The sequence below is a fragment of the Bos grunniens genome, chromosome 11 (genome assembly GCF_055505025.1).
Source record: "Bos grunniens cultivar Pamir isolate PY7600 chromosome 11, Bosgru_T2T1.0, whole genome shotgun sequence".
In the NCBI taxonomy this organism is placed as follows: Eukaryota; Metazoa; Chordata; class Mammalia; order Artiodactyla; family Bovidae; genus Bos; species Bos grunniens.
In genome coordinates this window covers 2,689,076-2,709,149 of record NC_141175.1, presented here as the reverse complement: position 1 = coordinate 2,709,149, position 20,074 = coordinate 2,689,076, and the positions used below count along the sequence as shown (strand labels likewise).

Here is a 20,074-nt window from a genome sequence, read left to right as displayed (position 1 = left end):
CTTGCCCTCGCTGGGGCTCCGTGTCCTCTGAGGTGGACTCAGCAGGTCCCTTCTGGGCAGCAGAGGTGCCCTTGGGTGGCAGCTGCTGTCCTGGGCTTCTCTCGTTTTCCCTCGACGTTCAGCCAAGGGATGTGGGCCGCATGCAGGCTCGGCCGGACCCCATGCTGATTGTGAGGACTGGGTGGGCCAGGCCACGTCCTCCCGACCTGGCTTTGCGCCCCAGGCCTGCTGGGTGGCCCAAGCCGAGGGGTGCGCTCGCTCTCTGGGACATGCTCTCCCCGAGCGCCAGGTCGGTGTGGGCTGCGCGAAGCTCGGGGCGGAGCGGACCTGCGAGGGCCTGTGGCGGCCCAGGGCCGGGGCGGCGGCCTCTGTACCTTCACGATGGCCCAGCCGGTCCATGCGCCCCGAGGACGAGCAGGCCGAGGCCTCCCGGGCGCCGCTGCGTGTCGAAACCGGCCGCTGACGTGGCCGCGGTGTCGAAACGAGTGTTTGCGGGTTTCCCAACATCCTGCCGCCGTCACAGGACCGAGTGTCAGGAGCCGGGTTCCAGGCCCGGCCGGACCCTTCTCTTGGGGTGCCCTGCGCCCCGTTCTCTCCCCCTGGGAGACCGGGAGAGACCGCCACTCCCCCACCTCCACCCAGGGCAGGGCAGAGGGCGTGAGCTCTCGTCGTCCTGGTGACCTGCCTGTTGTATGGAAGTCAGGAGGCGTTGGAGGAGGGCAGGATTCGAATCCAGAACTCGAGTCTGCGCTGAGGCTGTGTGCTGGGCAGGAGGCGGGGGCGGGCATCTGCCCTCCTGGGAGGCACACGCCTGTCTGGTGGCAGTGGGTGGTGGCCAAGGGCCCAAGCCCCCGTGTCCCCCGAGCGGCTGCCCCGGGTGGGGCTGTGAGCCCTTTACTGAGCGGCCCACCTCGGGAACGGGTAGGAGGGGGGAGCCTTAGGTTCGGCCAGGTGGCCCCCTTTTCCTTCTGCTGACCTCAGGCTTGAGTCCGGGCCTGCCCTGTGAGGACCACAGATTGATTGACCCTCCGCTGTGCGGCAGGCACTAGGCTTCCGGGAGTCACGGAGCCCTGCCTGTGACCTCCCCGGGTGGGCTTTCTTACGCTCACTGCTTATGGAGGAAGCTGGGGCCCAGAGAGGCCAAGTGACCTGCTGGGGGGCACACAGCAGTGGGCAGGGAGTTGGTGTCCAGGCTGCCCAATTTTTCCAGGATTCTCCTGGGTCCATCTAGGAGGAGATGATGCAGTGGGAAAGTCCAGCCCCAGCCCAGCGGCGGGTCCAGGCCCGGCCGTGCTGAGCTGTGCAGCCTCGGGCACACAGTCCAGACTCCCTGATCCCCCGAGGGGACCCTGCAGGCTCTGGGTGAAGGGGAGGAGGAGAGGCTCTCGGGCCCGCCTTCCCGGCCGGGCGCCACCACAGACCCCAGCCCTGACCCCCACGGGGTGGGGCTGGGGCCCTGGGACCTGTGGTCAGGCCTCTCCCCGGCTGTGTTGTTGGCCTGCTGCCTGCCAGCAGGGGCGGGGCCCTGGAGACACTCTCTTTTGGATGAGGAAGTGGACGCTCAGAGAGGGTGTGGGGCCGAGCTGGGGCCACACAGTGAGGCGGGTGCTGAGCCAGGGGCCTGTGGAGACGGGTCATCAGGAGACCCATGCCCGAGACCTTTCCTGGTAAGGTGGGCATTTTAGAGGCGGCGGGGAGGACTCTGTGGGCTCTGTCCCGTGGCGCTCAGCGCTTTCTCTGGGGCTGGGAGGGATAGCGATGGAGGTGCCGGGACCCCCGAGGGCCTGCTGTGTCCCGGAACTGCGGTTGACACCTGCTCCGTGCACCAGCACGGCATCGGTGTCCTCAGACAACCCCATCTGGACAGATCATTAGCCCATTTTGCAGACGAGAACATTGGAGCCGAGTGGCCACGTGGTGTGCCGTGGCGCTCGGTCAGGAGGTGGGGTGGACTTGACCCCTGGCTGCACACCTGGCACCAGGGGTCCGCTGCGTGACTCTGTAGCCCTCCCTGGGACTCTGGCTGGGCTGGCGGTCCTCACGGTGGGCGTGCACGCAGGTGGGTCCCGTCCTCCCAGCTGTGCGTGGGGAGCCCAGGGCTTGGTGTGCGGCGGGAGCTGGGGGCGTCCTGTAAGTTACAGCTGGAGGGAGGCGGGTGGTGCCTCCCACAGGAAGCCCTCCTCGATGCCTGTGCCCAGACAGCGCCCTCCCTCCCGCCACGTCCCTGACCGGCTGGGCTCCAGGGCCTGGCCTGGATTATCCACCTGTTCCCAGCACAGTGGAGGCTGTGCGGGTAGGCCACCCACTCGGGAGGGCTCTGTGATACATACCCAGAGGGGGCCTCTCTGAGGACGAGGACGCTTAGACCCAGCGGGGTAGGGCCGGCCGTGGGTCGTGCGGGCAGGCCTCAAGCCCAGGTCCACAGGTTGTGTGCACACCTGCGCTCACCTTGTCACCTCGGGGATGGCCAGGGACAGGCCAGCCTCGTGGTCACGGCCTCCTGGCCGCTTTCTTCTTACGTGACGTCTCTTTGCAGAAGAGGAAATAAAGGCTTAGAGCGGTGGTTCAGCCTGCTGGGGTTTGCACAGCTTGTTAGCGCCTCAGGGTCTCTTTGAAACTTGGTCCTTACTCAGCCGGTTCTTAAGGACCACGGTGAGTCCCGCAGCTTCTATCAGCCCGTTCCTAGCTCCCTCATCCCCACTCCACTTATCCATTTAGCCTTTATTTGTGCCGGCTGTATACCAGGGTAAGGCCAGGCCCCAGGGCTGCCTGATGAGCCGGCTGCGGCTCCCGCCCTCGGACCTCCCGGACTTTGGGGGCTGGGGCTGTGGTGGGGAGTGCCCTGTTGAGACTGTGTCGTAGAAGGCACCACTGCCCTGATTGGGAGAAATCAGGAGGGCTTCCTAGAGGCGGGTTTTATTTAAACTGGATTGGAGCGAGCCGAGAGAGGTGCAGGCGGAGTTTCAGGCCCAGGGCACAGCATGTCCTCAAGGCGAGAAAGCTGATGTGTTCCTGGAAATGACCTGGTTCCCACGACTGGGGGTAGACCCAGATTGGGGCGGGCCAGGGTGCCCTGAGGGCTGGCAAGGAGCAGGGCTAGAGGTGGGTGCTGGGTGCCCAGGTGAGCGTCCTTCTCCCGGATCACGGCGGCAGCCGGGGCTCACCTGGCTCAGTCCTGATCTGGGGGGTGGCAGGCTTCTTAAAGGGAGGCCGAGGGGTCCCCAGGCTCCCCAGGCGGCTCAGCGGTGAGGAGTCCTCCCGCCAGTGCAGGGGCGCCAGGGGTCTTGGGTTCAGTTCCTGGGTCGGAAAAGCCCCTGAAGGCAGTGACAACCCCCTGCAGTGTTCTTGCCTGAGAAATCCCACAGAGAGGGGAGCCTGGCAGGCTGCAGTCCATGGGGTCATGAAAGAGCTGGACATAACTGAGCGACCGAGCTCCAACGTGAAGGGTCTGCGGGTGGGCCTCAGCCCTTTCTGGAGCCCTGGGGTTGGGGTGCTGAGGCGAGCTGACTCTAGGCGGCTGGGGGCCCTTCAGGCAGGTCCCAGCCCAGAGGAAAGCCTGGGTCATCTCGGGGTCAGCCCAGGGACCACCTGATGGGCTGGCGTTAAGGCTCGGGCCTGAGCGAGGCGGGTCAGCTGTCTCATCTTTTGGCCCAGGACATGCTGGGACGGCGAGTGGGTGCGGGGCTGCGCAGGGAGTCCCCTGCCCTCCCGGGCCCCTTGAAGGGCTCAGGGGTGGGCGGTGTTGTGAGAAAATGGAATCTGCATTTGGCTTGGAGAGCGCATTCTCTGGGAGAGTTTGTGCACGTGGCTGATGAAGGGAACTGCTAAGATTCTGTAAAGCACCCCCTCACCCCGCCCTGGCCCCACCAAAGAGAATAAACTAGCTGCCCTGCAACTCTGTTACCAAAGCCAAGCAGAGAGAGTGGAAACCAGCCAGAGTCCCGCTCGCCCAAGGTTAGTGCGCCGGCCGCCTTTGCCCTGCGCCTGCAGACAGATAACGGCCTCTCTCGGCCTTTGTTATTTTCTAAGTAAAAGCAGAATAGATTTTCAACAGGCCTCTGGTGACGAGGAGGAGGAGGCCTTTGGGGGAGGCTGGCCCTCCCTCGACCGGTGGAGGAGAGAGCATTTTCTAGGAGATTCTGGACCCAGAGCCCAGGGTTCTGCACCGGGCACAGCACCCCGCACCCCCGCCCCCCCACCCCCGCCGCCCAGCGGTGCTGACGGCCCTGAGGGCATTGCTGGGGGTCAGAGGGCCTTCAGGGGCTTCTGGGCCCCCAGCAGGGCGTGTGTCTGCGGGTGTGTGCACACGCCTTGATGTGTGTGTGTGTGTATGTGACACCCGTCTCTGTGTCTCCATCCCATGTGGGACAGAGGATCCCACCTTCGCCCCTTGACTGTCCCTCTGCTGACCGGCTCTGCTCGCCTCCCTCACCCCTGTGCCATGTGCCCAAGTGGCCTCGGGTCCCCGTTGCCCCTGCGCTAACCAGTGGGTGGCCGCGGGCAGGTTGAGCTTGGTGTCCAAGCCTCGCTTCCCCTTCTGCAAGAAGACAGCGACGCCTGCAGGGTTTCTGAACGTGTGGGATGAGACGCACGTTCCGAAGTGCGCAGGGCAGGCTCCCGGGCACGGGCACTAGGGAAACGCCAGTTGTGCCCCTGCCTGGTTGGCGTGTGCGGGTGGGTCATGGGGGCCAGACAGCTTGCCGGGGGTCCCGGGCTCCCTGTGCTTGAGACCAGTGAGGGGTTTGGGTGCTGAGCCCCCAGGGGTCCCTGGTGGGGGCAGGTGTGGGATGCTCGCACCCCTGAGGCTGGCTGCTGGGTGGACAGCCATGCGCATCTCTGAGTTCAGGGCGGCCTGTGCGTGCTCGCCTCGCGCCCCCTGTCCGCCCCAGGAAGGCCCTCTGCTGCTTTCCCCAACCTGAACCGCGGGGTCCTTGTGGCGGCCTCGCGGACCCTGGCCTAGGATGAGCCCAGCGAGTGGCAGGGGCCCGGCCTGACTTGACCTGGTTGAGGACAGAAGCCCAGACTGGCTGCTTCTGAGCTGCGGGACCAGGGAGTCCTGCCCAGTTCCCTGGGGCCCCGAGCAGGGTCGGCACTCAGCTCTCCGCTGGCCTGGGAGGTCAGCCGCTGGGCCTCGATGGGCTAACTGGCCGCCCTCCCTGTGTTCCCCAGCGCAGGGGTCACGGCCTGTCCTAGAGACACCGGGCCAGTGAACAGGTGAGAACGAGGGTAGCCCGGCCCCTCTGCCTGCAGGGCCATCGGTGGAGGCCCAGAGCGGGGCCGGGTCCCTGGGCGGGCCCCTCCGTGGGGCAGGCAGGCCTCGCTTGGAGCTTGCCTCGAGCTCTGGGGTCCATGCACTCTCAGTGAGACACACGCATTGCTCTTGTTCAGGGGCCCAGAGTGAGAGCTTACCAACCCGTGCTGGATTTGGGGGTGTGAGGAGCACCCCGTTCTCCTGAGATTTAAAAAGTTCACCCTGGAGTCTGAGTCCCTCCTTTTTCTGACCCTCTGCGTGTGTGTGTCTTCAGGGTCACAGGCCCTGATTCCCAGACCTATCCGTGTCCCAGCCCCTTGGGTGGGGGTGCGCCGTGTGGCTGGGCTGCCTCAGGACTGCAGGGGCCCCGGCCATCCGGGGCTTAAGGCCTGCGGCCCTCCCCCGCCTGCGTTCCTCCCCACATGCGGCCCTCCCCCGCCCCCGCACGCGGCCCTTCCTGCACGTGGCCCTCGCAGCCGCCCTGGGTGCTGAGCAGGCCTTACACCGACTGCGGGTTCGGAGCCGCTGGCAGGAAGTTGGCAGCTGCCATGCCTTCTGGGCGAGGCTGGGAGGGGCCGAGGGTGTGGGCGAGCAAGGCCCTGAGTTTGGGGGGGCGGCGGGGTGTGGGCCCCCTGGGGCTGCTTCAGGGGCGCCTTCTGCATGGGGAGGGGCTGGGGTCGCAGGGGGCAGGGTGGGGAGCCAGACCACCTGGGGCTTGGCTGTGTTGGGGGCAGTTCTAGCCCCTGAGCAGTCTCTCTCTTGCCTCCTGAGGGGCTGCCCACTCCAGTCTCCAGAAGGTGGACGAGGGAGAGGTGGCACTCCCTGGGGGGACCTTGGCCTGGGGGGAGAATCATGGCCTTGGGGGGACCGTGGTCGGGGGTCCTGTGGCCCTGGGGGACCGTGGCCTGCGGGGATCGTGGCCAGGTGGGGACTGTGGCCGGGGGGACCATGGCCTGAGGGGAGGATCATGGCCTTGGGGGGACCGTGGCCTGGGGGGAGGATCATGGCCTGGGGGGGACTGTGGTCAGGGGTCCTGTGGCCCTGGGGGACCGTGGCCGAGGGGAGGACCGTGGCTTGGGCAGGGACTGTGGCCTGTCGGGGGATCATGGTGGTGGGGAGCCGTGGCCGGGGGAGGGCACACAAGGCGCGCTCCGGGGACGGCAGCCCGTGCCCTCCCGGCCGGGGCAGGCGGGGCGCTGCGGCTCTCCCTGTCTCCCTGCGGCTCAGCCGTGTTCACGGGCCCGTGGGGAGCTGTGCTGCACCTGGAGGTGGGGTGCTCCGACCCCCTCGTGCTCGCCCCGCTCCGCTCCCTGGGGAGGCCCGGAGCCGGCTTCACTGAGGGAGGCGGGTTCCAGCACAGCCAGGGCTCTGGACCCCAGGGGACCGCAGCCTGACGGTGCGTCGTCAGCCCGCAGGCGTCCGTGCGGGCCCGGCCACGCTGCCCTGGAGCCTCCTTGGCGCGTGCAGGGTGAGAGCCAGGCCTGCCGTGCCTGTGGCTGTGCTTTGTTCCCTCGAGTCAGGTTGTCCAGCGCCGTCCTGTGCCCGGCGGCGGGTCTGCCTCTGCTGTGGCTAGTGGCAGCCGCACCTGGCACCTTCCCTCTGGCAGGGCCCGTGCCAACATTGCCCGTCCAGCAGTCGGTCAGTGAATGTGGGCAGTGCCGGCCACTATCCCGTCGCCAGGGGGGAACTGGCTCCTAGGACTGGGTCCCAGGCCTCCCGCCCACCCCACACAGCAGGGCCCCCTTCGCGCCGTCCCGTGGGCCCTCTCTCTTAGTCTCCCCAGCAGACCCCGCCCCGCTCACCTGCACTGGCCGGGCCCTGGGCCTCGGGGCTTCCTGCCTCCTGTGCAGGAGTGCTGACCCTTGCCTGGGGGCCGTGGGGGTGCAGCAGGGAAGCCTGAGGGGGCCCTGCTGGGGTGGGGGATGGGCGTGGGTGGACACTGCCCTTCTGCGTCGGAGGCCTGCTCTGGGCCCTGCAGTTGCTGTGTGGCCGCCCTCTTGGAGGCCTTTGCCGCGCTCCCCTGACAGCTGGCAGGGCCTTGGCTCCCTGCTGTCATGGCCCCTTCTTGGCCCCTCTGGTTTCTGGGAGGTTACAGGACAGCCCTGATCGGTGTTTGAGACCTCGGGCCTGGCCTCAACAGAAGTAAGGCCCCGGCTCAGACGCCCCCATGGATGTGAGCTGGACCACAAAGAAGGCTAAATGCTGAAGAACTGACGCTTTCGAACTGCTGTTTGGGAAGACTCTTGAGACTCCCTCAGACTGCAAAGAGGTCCGACCAGTCCATCCTAAAGGAAATCAGTCTTGAATATTCACTGGAAAGACTGGTGCTGAAGCTGAAACTCCAATACTTTGGCCACCTGATGCGAAGAGCTGATTCATTGGAAAAGACCCTGATGCTGGGAAAGATTGAAGGCAGGAGGAGAAGGGGACGACAGAGGATGAGATGGTTGGATGGCATCACCGACTTGATGGATAAGTTTGAGCAAGCCCCGGGGGTTGGTGATGGACAGGGAGGCCTCGTGTGCTGCAGTCCAAAGAGTCGGACACGACTGAGCGACTGAACTGAAGCCCATCCTTGTGGTGGGCTTCCCCAAGTGCCACCTGCCAGAGCCTGAGATCCGTGGCCTGTCAGGGCCCATTGGCCTGCCCGGCCTCCAGGGTGATGCTTGGCCTCACGGAGGGAGGGTGGTGGTCCGGGCCTGGATTTGCAGGGCTTGGCGCCCTCCCTGGTCAGTCGGTTGGCATGCCGGCATCTGGGCTGCTGATGTGGGGTGGGCAGGAGTGCAGCTCCCAGGCCCTTCCCCGAACTGCTCCCCTGGGCTCGTGGGGTCTCTGGGGTCGGGCTGCGGTTCCTGGGCCCGTGGGGTCTCTGGGGTCGGGCTGCGGTTCCTGGGCCCGTGGGGTCTCTGGGGTCGGGCTGCGGTTCCTGGGCCCGTGGGGTCTCTGGAGTCGGGCTGCAGTTCCTGGCCGTCTGCCTGAGTGCAGCTTTCCTGGGCCCCTCCTGGGGGCCCCTCGTGGCCCAGAGCCCGGTTGGCCCCGCCCGCAGTTCCCAGGCCCCTCCGCCAGCCTGCGGCATCAAGTCCGGACAGGTGTGTGTGTGTGTTCAGGGCGGCCGCCCGCAGGGGGGTGCCGGAGGCGGCGTGCCAGCCCCGTGAGTCACCCCGTGCCTGGGCGCGGGGGTGGTGGGGGCCGGGCTGAGGGCCGGCGTGACGGGGCACGCTGCCGGCCAGGCCTGGGAACCGGTTGCGGCCCTGGGGCGGTGGGGGGCTGGGGGCTGCGTGTGGCCTCCTGGAGGGGCCGGGACAGGCCCAGGCCTGGGCGTGGGGTCTCTGCGCGCCTAGGGGGCAGCGCTTTCCTGCCTGTGGACCAGGCCACGCCTCACAGGGACCCTGTGGCCCCCACCCCCCTGTGCCCACCTTCAGCGTGGGCCTAGAACCTGCTGGGGGAGGGTAGGTGGGGAGGCAGACGGACATGGCGTTCAGGCCCGAGGTCCAGGGGTTCCGTGTCCAGAGCACCTCCAGGCCAGGACCTGGTCCTCTGTGCCAGGGATGTCCCGTCCTGTCTGGCGGGGGTTGCCGCGTCCTGCTGAGCGCCTGCGGGCCCCCGGCTCCCGGGTCTTGGGGGTCAGAGGCCAGAGGAGGGCCCTCCACTGCTTCAGTCGGGGCGGGGGCACTTAGAGCCGCACGGGTTCCCGTCCTCCTGAGGGTCAGCACCCTTCTTTTCTGCTTGGCGGCAGAGCCAGCAGAGCCCTGGAGGAGTGAGAGTCGGGGGCCCCATGGTGGGGTGGGGTGCTGGCTGTGCAGGCTGGAGAAGGAGCCGGGTCTGGGCCTGGAGAAGTCCCGCCTTCCAGGGCCGGTGTGGGCACCACTGTGAGGGGTGGCTGGTGGGCTGGGCTGGGCTGGTCTCCCAGGTCTTGGGGGTGGTGGGGCGCGGGGCTGGAGCAGGGCAGAGCTGGCAGGGGCCTGAGAAGGCAGTACGCCTGGGGTGGGGACCCTGCCCATCCTCCGGGGCGGGGGCTTAGACCTGAGCTGGCATCCACAGGGCTGGGCCCCTGTCCTGAGCTCCCTGCACTGGTGTGAGGAGGGCTTCCAGGAGCGGGTGTCCCTGGCAGGAACACGCAAGGGGAATGAATGATGGTGTCTACTCCGAGGGCCAGGGCTGGGACCGAGAGGGGCGGAGGGCCACACCAACTGGAGGGGGCTGGGGTGCTGGGCGCTGAGGCCTGTGTGGGGCAGGATGGGTCTGCGGGAGGGAGGTGGGGCTGGGCTTGCTGGCAGTGACGGGTGGAGACCTCTGGTGAATCTTTTCCAAGATAACGGTCAGCAGAGGGCTGGGGGCCCTGTTCTGGGCTGTGGGGTGGCTTCCCTGCGCACCAAGCCCCTGCCTTCCGTGGTGTTCCGCGGTGCTTCCTGGGAGTGGGGACAGGAACAGTCAAGTGCTCCTGCGGGGCAGGGGGCGCGCAGGTGGAGAGACCCAGCCTCAGTGTGCCCGCCGCCGGGTGTGGCAGCTGGGGGTCCTCTGCCCCTGCCCCCCACCCCCAGGCTGGGCCCGGAGGGCCTTGGTCTCTGCGCTGCACCCCTGCGTGCCCTCCCCCGCCAGGATGTGAGCGAGAGGGAGGGGCCGCGGGCCCGGCCCGGGGCAGCTGGGGGCTCCGCGTGGCCCTGGCGCGGCCGCCTCCGCCCACCCCGGCCCTCGCCTGCTGTTCTCACCACTGGCCGTGCGGGGAGGAAGGAAGCTGAGGGCTGGGTGGTGTGTGTGTGTGTTTGTTTTTGCCTGGGCTCTGGGGCCCCTGGGCAGGGCCCGTCCTATGGCTGCCAGCACCTTGACTGCCAGGGTGAGAGGCCTGGGAGAGGCAGGGGTCTGCAGTGGGGCTGGGGGGCCTCCTGGAGGCCGGGAGGCGGGCATCGAGGCAGGTCTGGGACAGCTGGTGGGAGCGAGAGGCTGCCCCCGGGGCGAGCCCCACACCCACGTCCTCACTGTTGCTGGACCAGCTGGGCCCAGAAGCGAGGTCAGGACCGGGCCCCGGTGCTGGGAGGGAACAGCAGGTCTCGGGTGAGGGGTGCTGGGGGCGAGGGGAGGGGCCTTTCAGGCCCCCTGCTGACTCCCTCCAGCTACATCTGGGTGGACGCTGAGGCTGAGCAGGGGGCAGCCTGGGGCTCGGGGCTGGGGGCCTGCGGTCTGTGGCTTGCTCTGCTCTCCGGGGGGCAGACTCTGCTGCCGTGGCCGGCCTAGGCCGCAGATGCGATGTTGATGAGCGTGGCTGGGGAAGAGACGTGAGTGCCATGGGCTGCTCCCGGCTGGTTCAGCCTCTGTGGGTCGGCTCCCCGGGGCCCCTCCTTTTCTGCCCACCCAGAGGCACTGCAGCTCAGGGTTGGGCTCAGCCCCGGCACACTCTGGGCGCCTTTGGCCGGGCCTGGCCAGGGGCAGGGCCTGGTTGGTGGGACTCTCAGGGCCTGCTCGGACTTGCAGGCTGAGGGGACCCACAGATGTGGCTCGTGTGTGCGCACGGAGGTGAGGTGGCCAGAGTCGAGCCCTCTGAACACCCAGTCCTGCGAGAGCCTGCAGGGCATCTCTGCACAGGTGGGTCACGTGTGTGGGGAGAATCACGGCCGAGGCCACCAGCCGGTGGGGCAGGCCCAGCGCCTGGCCAGCTCCACTTGCTCTGAAGGTGCAGAGGGTGGATGGACTGGGTTGGGGCAGGCCAGGAGCAGGGACTGTCCACGTGCAGGCTGATGCTGGGGTCTGGGGCTGAGGGGACGTGGCGGGTGGGGGCCAGCTGCCAGCCAGACGGTGCCCTGGGCTCGACTGGCGCTGCTGGGAGTGAGTCTGCGGTGACTCTGAGAGGCGGCCCCGCCTGCCACCTGTGGGGCTGAGCGTGAGCGGGCCTGGGGGTGGTGGCTGGAGGTAGTTCACATGACGGGGCTTGTTGGCTGCAAATGAACTGAGTCAGTTGGGCGAGGGCCCTGTGGACGTCACGGGCGCCTCCCGGCCGTGTCCTGGGTGTCCTGGACCCCGGCTGCCCGGCCGGGCCCTCAGGCAGCTGGGGGGGAGCCGGGCGTCACGGTTGACCACCAGCCACAGCTGAGTTGGCCTGGCCTGCCCCTAGACTGGGCTGGGCTGGGATCCTCGCCGCAGGCAGGCAGGCCCCCGCCACACCCCCGTCCACCTGGCGAGTTTAGCCCAGCGCGCTCCCAGGTCCAGAACCGGAGGAGCAGGGAGCTGCAAGGAGGAGCGAAGCGGGGAATCCCGGCCCACGCGGAGGAGGGGCAGCCGCAGCCTCGGGCCCGTCGGGCCAGGATCCTGCTAAAACCAGGCCTCCGCAGAGGCTGTTTGTGTCCTTATCGTGAAAACCACACCACGTGCGCTTGGCAGACGCCCAAGCCAGGCGAGGTAGGAAGGGACGCCCCACCTCCCACCCCAGAGCCGAGCGACCTGGAGTCTCCACTTGCCCCTGTGACCCCGGGGAGTCCCCTCTTCCTCGCCGAGCCCCCAACTGGCTGGGTTTCCGCGAGCATGGACCTTTTCGGGCAGGGTGGGGTGGGATGGGGATGGACCCCCTCACCTCCCGCCCGGTCCCACAGTAGGTTGGGTTTCAGGTGGAGACTACAGTCGGGGCCAACGTGTGCCCGAGGGTGTGGGGTGCGCGGGAGACACGGGCAGGGGGCTGCGGCTGGGTCTGTCTGCTGGGTCAGCCTGGGCAGGGGTACCCCGGCCCTTCTGGAGGAATCCTGGGAGAGGAGGGAGGCTGCCTGGGCCCCACGTGGGCAGCAGGGTCTCCATGTGCCCAAGGGCAGGCAGGGCTGCCAGCGTGTCCGCCAGCCGCCGCGGAGCAGGCAGTGTGCACGCAGCGTGCGCAGCCAGAGACGCCGGGGCAGCCGGCCTGTGTGGCCGGATGTGTACAGCTGGCTGGACCTCGGGCCTCTAGGGGCGGGGGGCCGGGACTGAGGACCCTGCACTCGCCTGTGCAGGAGCAGCAGGGGGCCCTGTGATGCAGCCCCCGCGCCCCCCGCCCCCTCCCGCCACTGCCGGCCCCGGGGCTGGGCCGCTGGCCGCTGGCCTACAAAAGGCATTCTGTGCCCCGGAAGAATGACCCTGTTGTGTGGCTGGAGAGTGGCCGGGAGCCACGACGGCTTCCTTCCTTCCCAACTTCCTGCTTGCCCTCTTGGGGGCAGAGCCCCACCTGGGGCCCAGCTGCTCCTGCCAGGGCTCTGCTTTCCGGGCCGGGGGCGCCTCGTGGCTCTCCCCGCCGCCCGGCAGTCAGAGCCCTGCTGTCCACCCACCGCCCTCTCCAGGCCCGCTGGCCCGTCCTGGGCTCAGCCTGGGCCTCTGCTGCCCCTCCTGCACGACCTTTGCTGCCAGCGAGCAGAGGGGCCAGGTGGAGACCTGAGGCTCGGTGGCCGGGGGTCTGTGGCCCCCATGAAGGCTGTGTCGGCTTGCTCCAGGGCCCCGGCTGGGTCAGTGCACCCGGGGGGTTGAGTGTCCGGGGGCAACGGCCGGCCCCGCATCCGGAGCTGTCGCCCCATCCCTGCATCCTCATGCCAGCCTGCAGCTGGGGCGCTGGGCTCAGCCAGCCCGCTTGGCCGGCCCACACCCCGGCAGCTGGCAGCCGTGAGCGGGTTTGAACTGCGGCCCGGGCCTTGCCCTCGGCCTCTGCTGGCCCCTGGCTGGGCCCGGGTCCCATGCACGGTGCTGTGTGCAGGCCGAGGCTGAGCTCAGATTGAGGAAACGAGGCTGGGGTCCCCGTCCTCCTCTAAGCAGCCTGTGCTTCGGCCGATGGGAGTGGCCTGTGGTCACAGGTGTCTGGGAGAGGGTGGGGGGCCGGGCGGTCCTGGGAAAGGGGAACTTGGCCACTCTGGCGAGTTCCCAGCTGCCTGGCAGAGACGCTGGCCTCCTGGGCCCCTTCCCAGGCTTCCGCGGCCAGCTCGCCTGCCACACTGCAGCGCCAGGGGCCGCGGGACCCCAGGCCGGCTGGCCGGGGGCCGGTGCGGCTCCCCCCGTGGTGGGACATCTCGCCCACCCTGGCTATGAGGCTGCACCTGCTGGCCTCTCTTTCTGGAGGCGGCCTGGCCTGGTGGGCGGGGGACCGCAGGTGGCTGGCAGGTAGGGCCAGGCTGGGGTGGGAGAGGGGCGCTGGGGGCCTGGGAGGGGCCAGGGTCTCCCCCGAGGGGTGTGGCGTTCCTGGTGGGTGTCTGGGCCAGGCAAGGCAGGTGAGGACAGCTGGGTGGGGGCCAGGCGTGTCCCCGCAGCCCGTGACCTCCCCGGGCCCCGTCGTGGTCATCCAGCACGTGCCCGGAGCCGGGCGTGCTCAGGGCTTCTCGTCGGGTCCTGAGTCTTCCCCTGGTGTCTGCACAGCAGGTGTTGGGTGGGAGGGGAGGAGGACTGCCTCTTGTGTCTCCTCGCCCCGAGGGTCCCTGGATGAAGGCCTCTTCGGGTCTGGCTTGGCCCTTCTTCACACGAGGAAACTGAGGCCGTGGCGGGCAGAGCTTGTCTAGCTGCAGGAGGCCCTGGACCCGCCGAGGAAGCTCCGTGGGGTTTGGGCTGCCCAGGGCCGGCCTGGGATGGACAGCCGGCCCTGGCCCTGGCTCCGCCCTGCGTCTCGGCTCCCGTGGGGCGGGCAGGGAGGCCTGGAGGAGGCTGGAATCCCAGGGGGTCCCAGCCCCTGCATCGTGCAGGGGGCAGCGCCCGTCCCCGCCTGGCTGTGAGGCGCTCGGTGCCGTCACACCCCCCCCGTGCCAGGGTCACTCGTCCGCTTTGCCAGTGCTCCTGTAAGGACGTGCTCCTCTGTGCCCGGTTTTGAGGGGACGCCAAGGTCCAGAGACACGATGTGACTGTCCCAGAGCCACACGGCGGTTCAGGGAAGGGACTTGGCGGCACGCGGGGGAGCCAGGAGCACTTTGCCTGTCCAGGCCTCCTGAGTCCCTGCTGTTGTGATTGGCCAGGGTCCTGCCCCCACGTCTAGGGTGCTTTGCTGGCCTGGCCGTGGGGTGGGGGCTGGCCCGGCTCTCCTTCCGCCGCGTGGATGGTGGTGGGCGCCAGGCGAGGCTGCTCCAGGCAGGTGTTAAGTGGGCATCTGAAACGAGAGCCTGCTGGAGAGCGGGGCTCCGGGCTGCCTTGGCTGGGGGCTGCCTGCCCTCCCCTGCCCTTTACAAGCCTTGCCCGTGTTCTGCGCAGGACCTCAGGGGCGGGCACCCAGGCGTGCTGGTGCCACGCACACGTCCCGGGGCTGGTGTTGCCCACCCTTGCCGAGTGACCCTGAAGGCTGCTCCAGGTCCAGGTCTCCGAGCCCAAGGTTTCTCGAAGGCCGCGTCCTGCAGCGCAGAGCCCTGCACAGCGGGGGCTCTGCCTTCCTGATCTGGAGGCGTTGGTGGGGGTCTGTGTCCACACCCCTCCAGCAGCTGTCCCTCGAGGGCAAGCACTGGGCAGCCCGACAGGCCGGCCTGGACAGGCCTCTTCAGCGCTGCTGTGGTTTTCTCGTCCGTAAAGGTGGGTGCAGGGAAGAGAATTTTCCAAGTCGGTTTGTTTCTTGACACGACAGAACATTCAAAGTCACGTGAAGCGACCTTCACACAGAAAACGTCCTGGGCTGGCCTGGGCGGCTGTGTGCTCGTAGAGGGTGTGGGATGTGCTGACCCTGAGTCCGGAGTTCTTACGTAGAAGCAGCGAGTGTGTGTGTGTGGCGGGCACTTCGGCTGCAGCCCTCGTGTGACAAGGTGTCATCGTGTTTGGTGGCTGGGCCGGACATTCTGAGCCTCCGGCAGGCACGCTGCTCATCACCCTGGCGGAGGGGACCCTTGTTCAGGCTGCACACAGGAGGCGCGCGCGAGGTCTGGGGACCTGCCGGCGTAGAGCATGCACCTGGCTGCTAGGCATTTGGTCGATTCTTTTTCCCCATCGTCTCCTGCCTGGCTTCTCTTGGTACCGCCTCCAGCCTTTTCCAGTCGCTCGTGGTCTGGGAAGTCCTCCAGAGCAGCCCGTTAGTGTTGCGGGTAGCATCGAGTCACTAGGCCTCAAGCAAGGACGGCTCCCTGAGTCAAACGTGTGCCACGTCTGAGCGTCTGCCGTTGGTGGCTGCCATCTGAGTGCACCAGGCCTTCCCGCTCATCTCCGGGGTCTTCCCGCACCCGCGTGTGCAGCCCGCTCGGCTCTGGGCAGGTGCGGATGCTGTGCTCAAGGCCTCTGACTGAGCAAGGTTGTGCTTTGCTGTCTTTCTGAAGGTGCAGGTGGCAGCCGATTGCTCGCGGGCCCAGGTGCCAAGGGTTGCCCAGAGGTCCAGCGGGCCGTGAGTGCCCAGGAGGGACCGAGCCCCGCTGCCCACAAAGCTCTGTGGACGACGTGTGGGTTTGGGGAATCAGGATGGGTTTGGAGCCTCGAGAGGCATGGTTCTGGGTCCCTGCTACTCTGTGTCACGTGCCGGGGGGGCGGGCAGCTGTGAGAGCTGGAGACCCCTGCCTGCCTGGCTTGCGTCCCCTGGCCTTGGTATGGCCCCGCCCCGGAAGCTGGGCCTCCTGGAGTCCAGCTGCCCTGGGCCAGGGTCTGGTCACTGCAGCCCCTCAGCGTGATGCTGCCCTGGGGGTGCGTGTCAGCCATCTGGCTGGATGGTGATCGGCAGCCCCAGCCCCCACCTCCCGTCCAGAGCTGCCTGGGGCTCGCAGCTCGTGGAGGCTATCTGCCCGTGTCCCGAGGGCAGGCACCAGCCATGGAAACGTACAGTCCCCAGGTCCCCCTCGCACACCGTCAACCCTGGTCTTGGCCCCTCCTGGAGGCTGTTTGTGGTTGTTGGCGAGGCCAAGAAGGCCAGGAAGGGGCAGCGGGTGTAGGGCCAGAGGCCCCGGCCCCAGGGCCCCAGAGCAAAGCAGGGGTGCTGGGGAGGCAAGGAGAGGGTGGGCTTTGGGATTGAGGGGCGTGGTGGGGATCATGGGAGGCTCTGGTGGTGGCCGAGGGCACGGGGGTCCTACTCCCAAGTGACCAGTGCAGGGGCTGCCACGGGGTGGGGAGGGCACGCTGAGCCAGCCACTGTGGCCTGGCTGTGGCCAGATCCGAGCGTGGCCTCTTGAGGCTCCGTCTGTACAGAGGGGCTGATGGGGCCCTCACGGAGGTCACGGTCATCCAGGCCCAGGGAGGCTTTCCAGCTGCCAGCCGGTCCGTCGCCCCTGCCTGGAGCCCCGTGGGCTGGACGTTGCTGCTGGAGGTTGCCGAGGCTCGTGGGGTGCGGGTGCAGCCTGTCCCTGTGTCTCTTGCGTACCCCCACTGCAGGTGGCTTCCGCCGGCTTCTCCCCTCTACTGCCGCGGCGGCCCCTGAAAAGTGCCCGCTGGGGGTTGTGGAGGGTCTCAGCCTCCTGGCCGCTGGCCCGCGAGGTGCGTCAGGAGCGAGGCCTTAGGGCAGGGTGCTCTGTGAGGTCAGGGTACATGATGCTCTGTGAGGACGGGATGAGGTTCTAGGGCCTCCCGGGCTTCGGTCCCCCGCCGCAGAGTGGGGACCCCCCGTCCTGTCCCTGCACTTGCTGGGGATCTAGGGCGGGGACTGGAGAAACAGCCTGGCATCAGCAGGTCCCCAAGGGGTGGCCGGGGTGGGGGTCAGATCTGGGGGACAGATCTGCTTGGGGACAGTCCTGCCAGCTCGTGAGCCCCCAGGTGGGCCGGCTCGGTGGGACGTAGCCCGAAGGGGTGCCGAGGTGCAGTCCGCGCGAGCCTCCCACCCAGGCTTTTAGCAGGGGAGAGTGCGGGTGACGAGCTGGACTGCGTGGGGGCCACCGTGCTGGCCCAGGCGGGAGGTGCCCCTGCCGCGGTGGAGACGGGGAAGCCCCGCTCCAGTTCTCGGTCTGTCTCACGGGAGCAGCCCTGCCTCCGTCTGCAGAGGCCCTGCCGCCTGCGCCTCCGCTCATGACAAGCACTGGCCTGGTGACTCCGGCTGAGTCAGTGTCGGGGGTGGGGTTGAGCCTCTGCCCCGGGAGGACACCGAGGGGCCAGGCTCGAAGCACATTGCGGTGGTGGGGTCTCCAGAAGCCCCCCAGGAGCCCCTTGGGTGCCGGGCTGGCTCTCTGCACCCCCAGGTCTCAAGCTTGGCCCTGCCGCACCCCTCGCGTGGCTCTGGAGTTGCCGAGCGTCTGTGCCCACATCCGAGAAATGGCGATGCTTGAGGGCGGTGGGAGGCTGGGGATGTCCCGTAGAGGCCAGCCCACGTCGGGCCCTGAGGAGCCGCCCTGCTCCCTGACCGCCCGGCATCCTGGGGCGGGAGGGCCCCTGGGATGGCTGCCCCCGTATCCAGCACAGGAGGCCTGAGTATCTGCTGGGTGTCCCCCATGCCGCGGGGCTGCGGGAAATGCAGAGCAGCAGACAGGCCGGGGGTGGAGGCACCCGCGTTCCACGACAGAGCTGGGTGGCGGCCCCTGAGCCTGCGGAGCGGCGTGGCTCAAAATGAAACAAGCATCACTTCTTTTCCTGTTGAAGAGAAACCGCCTCGCCAGCCCGCGGGCTTGGGGGGCCCCCTTGCCCCCCAGACAGCCGTGGGGCAGGCGGGGTTTCATCAGGAATTCCCCCACTCCCCGTGTCCCCTCCTCCGCCACCTGGGCTGGCGCCCCGGAGGTGCTGGGGAAGGTTCAGGGGTGCTGCCTGGACGAGAGGCTGTGGTGCCCGGGAGCCCCTGCTGGGCCCCAGAGAGGTGAGCGTGCTCCCAGATGCCCGCGCTCGTCATCCCCACGGTGGGCATCCCTGCCGGCAGCAGGTCCGGCCTGAAACTCGGGGCGGGCCTCCCGGGCTGGCCTGGGGTCTCTGCGTGAGAGTGAGGGGGTGCTGGGCGTCCGGGGGAGAGCCGGCTCTGGCGCTGGGAGGGGAGCACCCCGCCCTCCCAGCCCCTTCTCCACCCGCGGGTGGGACAACGGGCTGCTCGAGTCCCCAGGCTCCCAGAGGGCAGGGCGGCCACCGCGGCTGTTCCCCAGACTCGAGCTTTGCCTCGAGGATGCTCTGATTTCAGGCGGGGGCGGGGGCAGGGGCGGGAGGTGCACAGGCTACCTTCTGCCAGCAGGCCCTGTGTTTGGGGATCTCCGCTTTGCAGAGGCCGCGGTGGTGACGGCGTCGCACGCAGGTTCAATGGTGCTCGTGGTAAAGAATCCGCCTGCCAGTGCAGGAGACGCGGGTTTGGTTCCTGCATCAGGAAGATCCCCTGGAGAAGGAAATGGCAGCCCACTCCAGTATTCTGGCCCAGGAATCCCCATGGACAGACGAACCTGGTGGGCTACAGTCCTCGGGGTCGTCAAGAGTCGGACAGACTGAGGGGCTGAGCACAGCCTCAGCTGCCCCGTGGCCCCCTCCCTATGGCCCCCCGCCCCCGTTCTGTGCCTCCTGCCGGGGATTCCGGCAGGCCTGGGGGTTTGGGTTTGGCCCCTCCCTGGCCTCCCCCCGGGGCAGCTCCTGTCTGGCCACTGAGCAGGAGGAATGACCCCGGGGTGGGCGCAGGGCCCTGTCACTGAGGTCGCCTGAATCCTCGTCGTCCCCAGCCGTCTCTGGGGTGGGACCCAGCTGGTGGCTCTGTGGCCTGTGCCGTGGGGTGGGCACCTTGCTGGGCGGATGGAGAAATGGTACCCAGGTAGGAGCCTGGCCCTGGGGTTGGTCTCCGAATGCCATGGCCACCGTCCAGTCATTGCCAGTCCTGACCCTAAACGCCCCCAACCCCCAACTTCACCAAAGGCTCTGGGGACAGGCCCACCTGCTGGGCTGACCTAGGGATTGGTCCATCTGGGGTCACCTGGCTGAAGAACCGGCCGAGCCCCGAGGTCCAGGAGGCCCTGGAGTCATGGGGGCAGGGGACAGGAGGGTGGCGAGCTGGCATTTCGGGAGCCAGCCTTCAGGGCACCTGCAGTGTGCAGGAGGGGCGAGGGGTGGTATCCGTGCAGCAGGACCCATTATTCCGAGGCTCCGAGCAGCCTGTGTGGTGGTCTTAGCACCCTGGCAGAGGGGGCGTCTTGCAGCCAGGGACCCAGGCCAGAGCTGCAGGGCTCCGCTGTGGTCTGGCCCCAGCGTCCTGGGGGTCTTGCCAGGTGTGTTCCCTGCGCCGGCGAGCCTGGCTCCCCGAGCCATGGAAAGTCAGGGTGAACGGAGCTCTGGGACTCGGCCGGAGCAGTGCCCCCTCTAGCTTCAGTGTGCCCCTCAGCCCCTAGGGTGCCCCCAGGGAGTGCCCTCCGTGGGTGCCTCTCTGGGTGCTGCAGGAACTGGGGGGAAGCTGGTGCAGACACGCCGGGTTGCTGCTCTTGCTTGGCCTGGCATGCAGGCTGGACCCCATCCCCCTGGGACTGTGAGCTTCCGGGGGTGGGGCTGGGGGCAGCCTCCTGCCAAGACCCCGGCCCGAGCGCCCCACCTAGGGCCCTGGCACCGTTGCGCCTGAGCTCTCTTGTGGACCTGGAGGTCCAGGCGCCAGCTGGCCAGCCCCGGGAGCCCCGTCTGCCGCACCCCCGCCTCCCGCTTGCGCTCCCCACTTCCACCATGGCGGCCGGGCTCCAGCCACATCTGCCACCGCGGGGCCCAACCGCAGTGCCCCCAGACTGTGCCAGTGTGCCGACGAGGGCGGGCCCACCACTTCCCCTTCCTCCCCTGCCCCTGGCCAGCCCGGCCGGCTCAGGACCGCCGTCAGAACCCCGAAGTGTCTCCCCATGTCCCTCGTGGCAGAAGCCACCCAGGGTCACCATCTGCCACCTCGGGGGGCAGGGCAAGCGTCCCTTGGGTGGTAGTGCTGATGGTGGGGATGCTGGCCTCGGTGGTGGTGGTGGTGAGGCTGACGGTGGTGACGATGCTGGAGCTTCCGTCCACCGAGTCCACAGCCCTGGTCCCTCT

At 68.3% G+C, this 20,074-nt stretch overlaps 1 protein-coding gene across 7 annotated transcripts in view; it reads left to right on the top strand.

Moving 5' to 3' along the window:
- The window catches only part of RXRA (retinoid X receptor alpha), a 92,817-nt gene that overhangs the window by 38,620 nt on the left and 34,123 nt on the right, over positions 1-20,074 (top strand). The window contains exon 1 of one of the 7 annotated variants that reach the window (XM_086323397.1): positions 1,545-1,667. The exons of 3 other annotated variants lie outside the window; for them this stretch is intronic. In XM_086323397.1, the coding sequence (XP_086179523.1) occupies positions 1,649-1,667 (19 nt within the window). In that variant the 5' untranslated portion in view covers positions 1,545-1,648. Of the gene's footprint in view, positions 1-1,544; positions 1,668-10,018; positions 10,086-10,644; positions 10,832-11,455; positions 11,642-20,074 lie in introns of those variants that run through there. 3 more of the 7 variants (XM_086323393.1, XM_086323394.1, XM_086323398.1) reach the window with 3 other exon arrangements.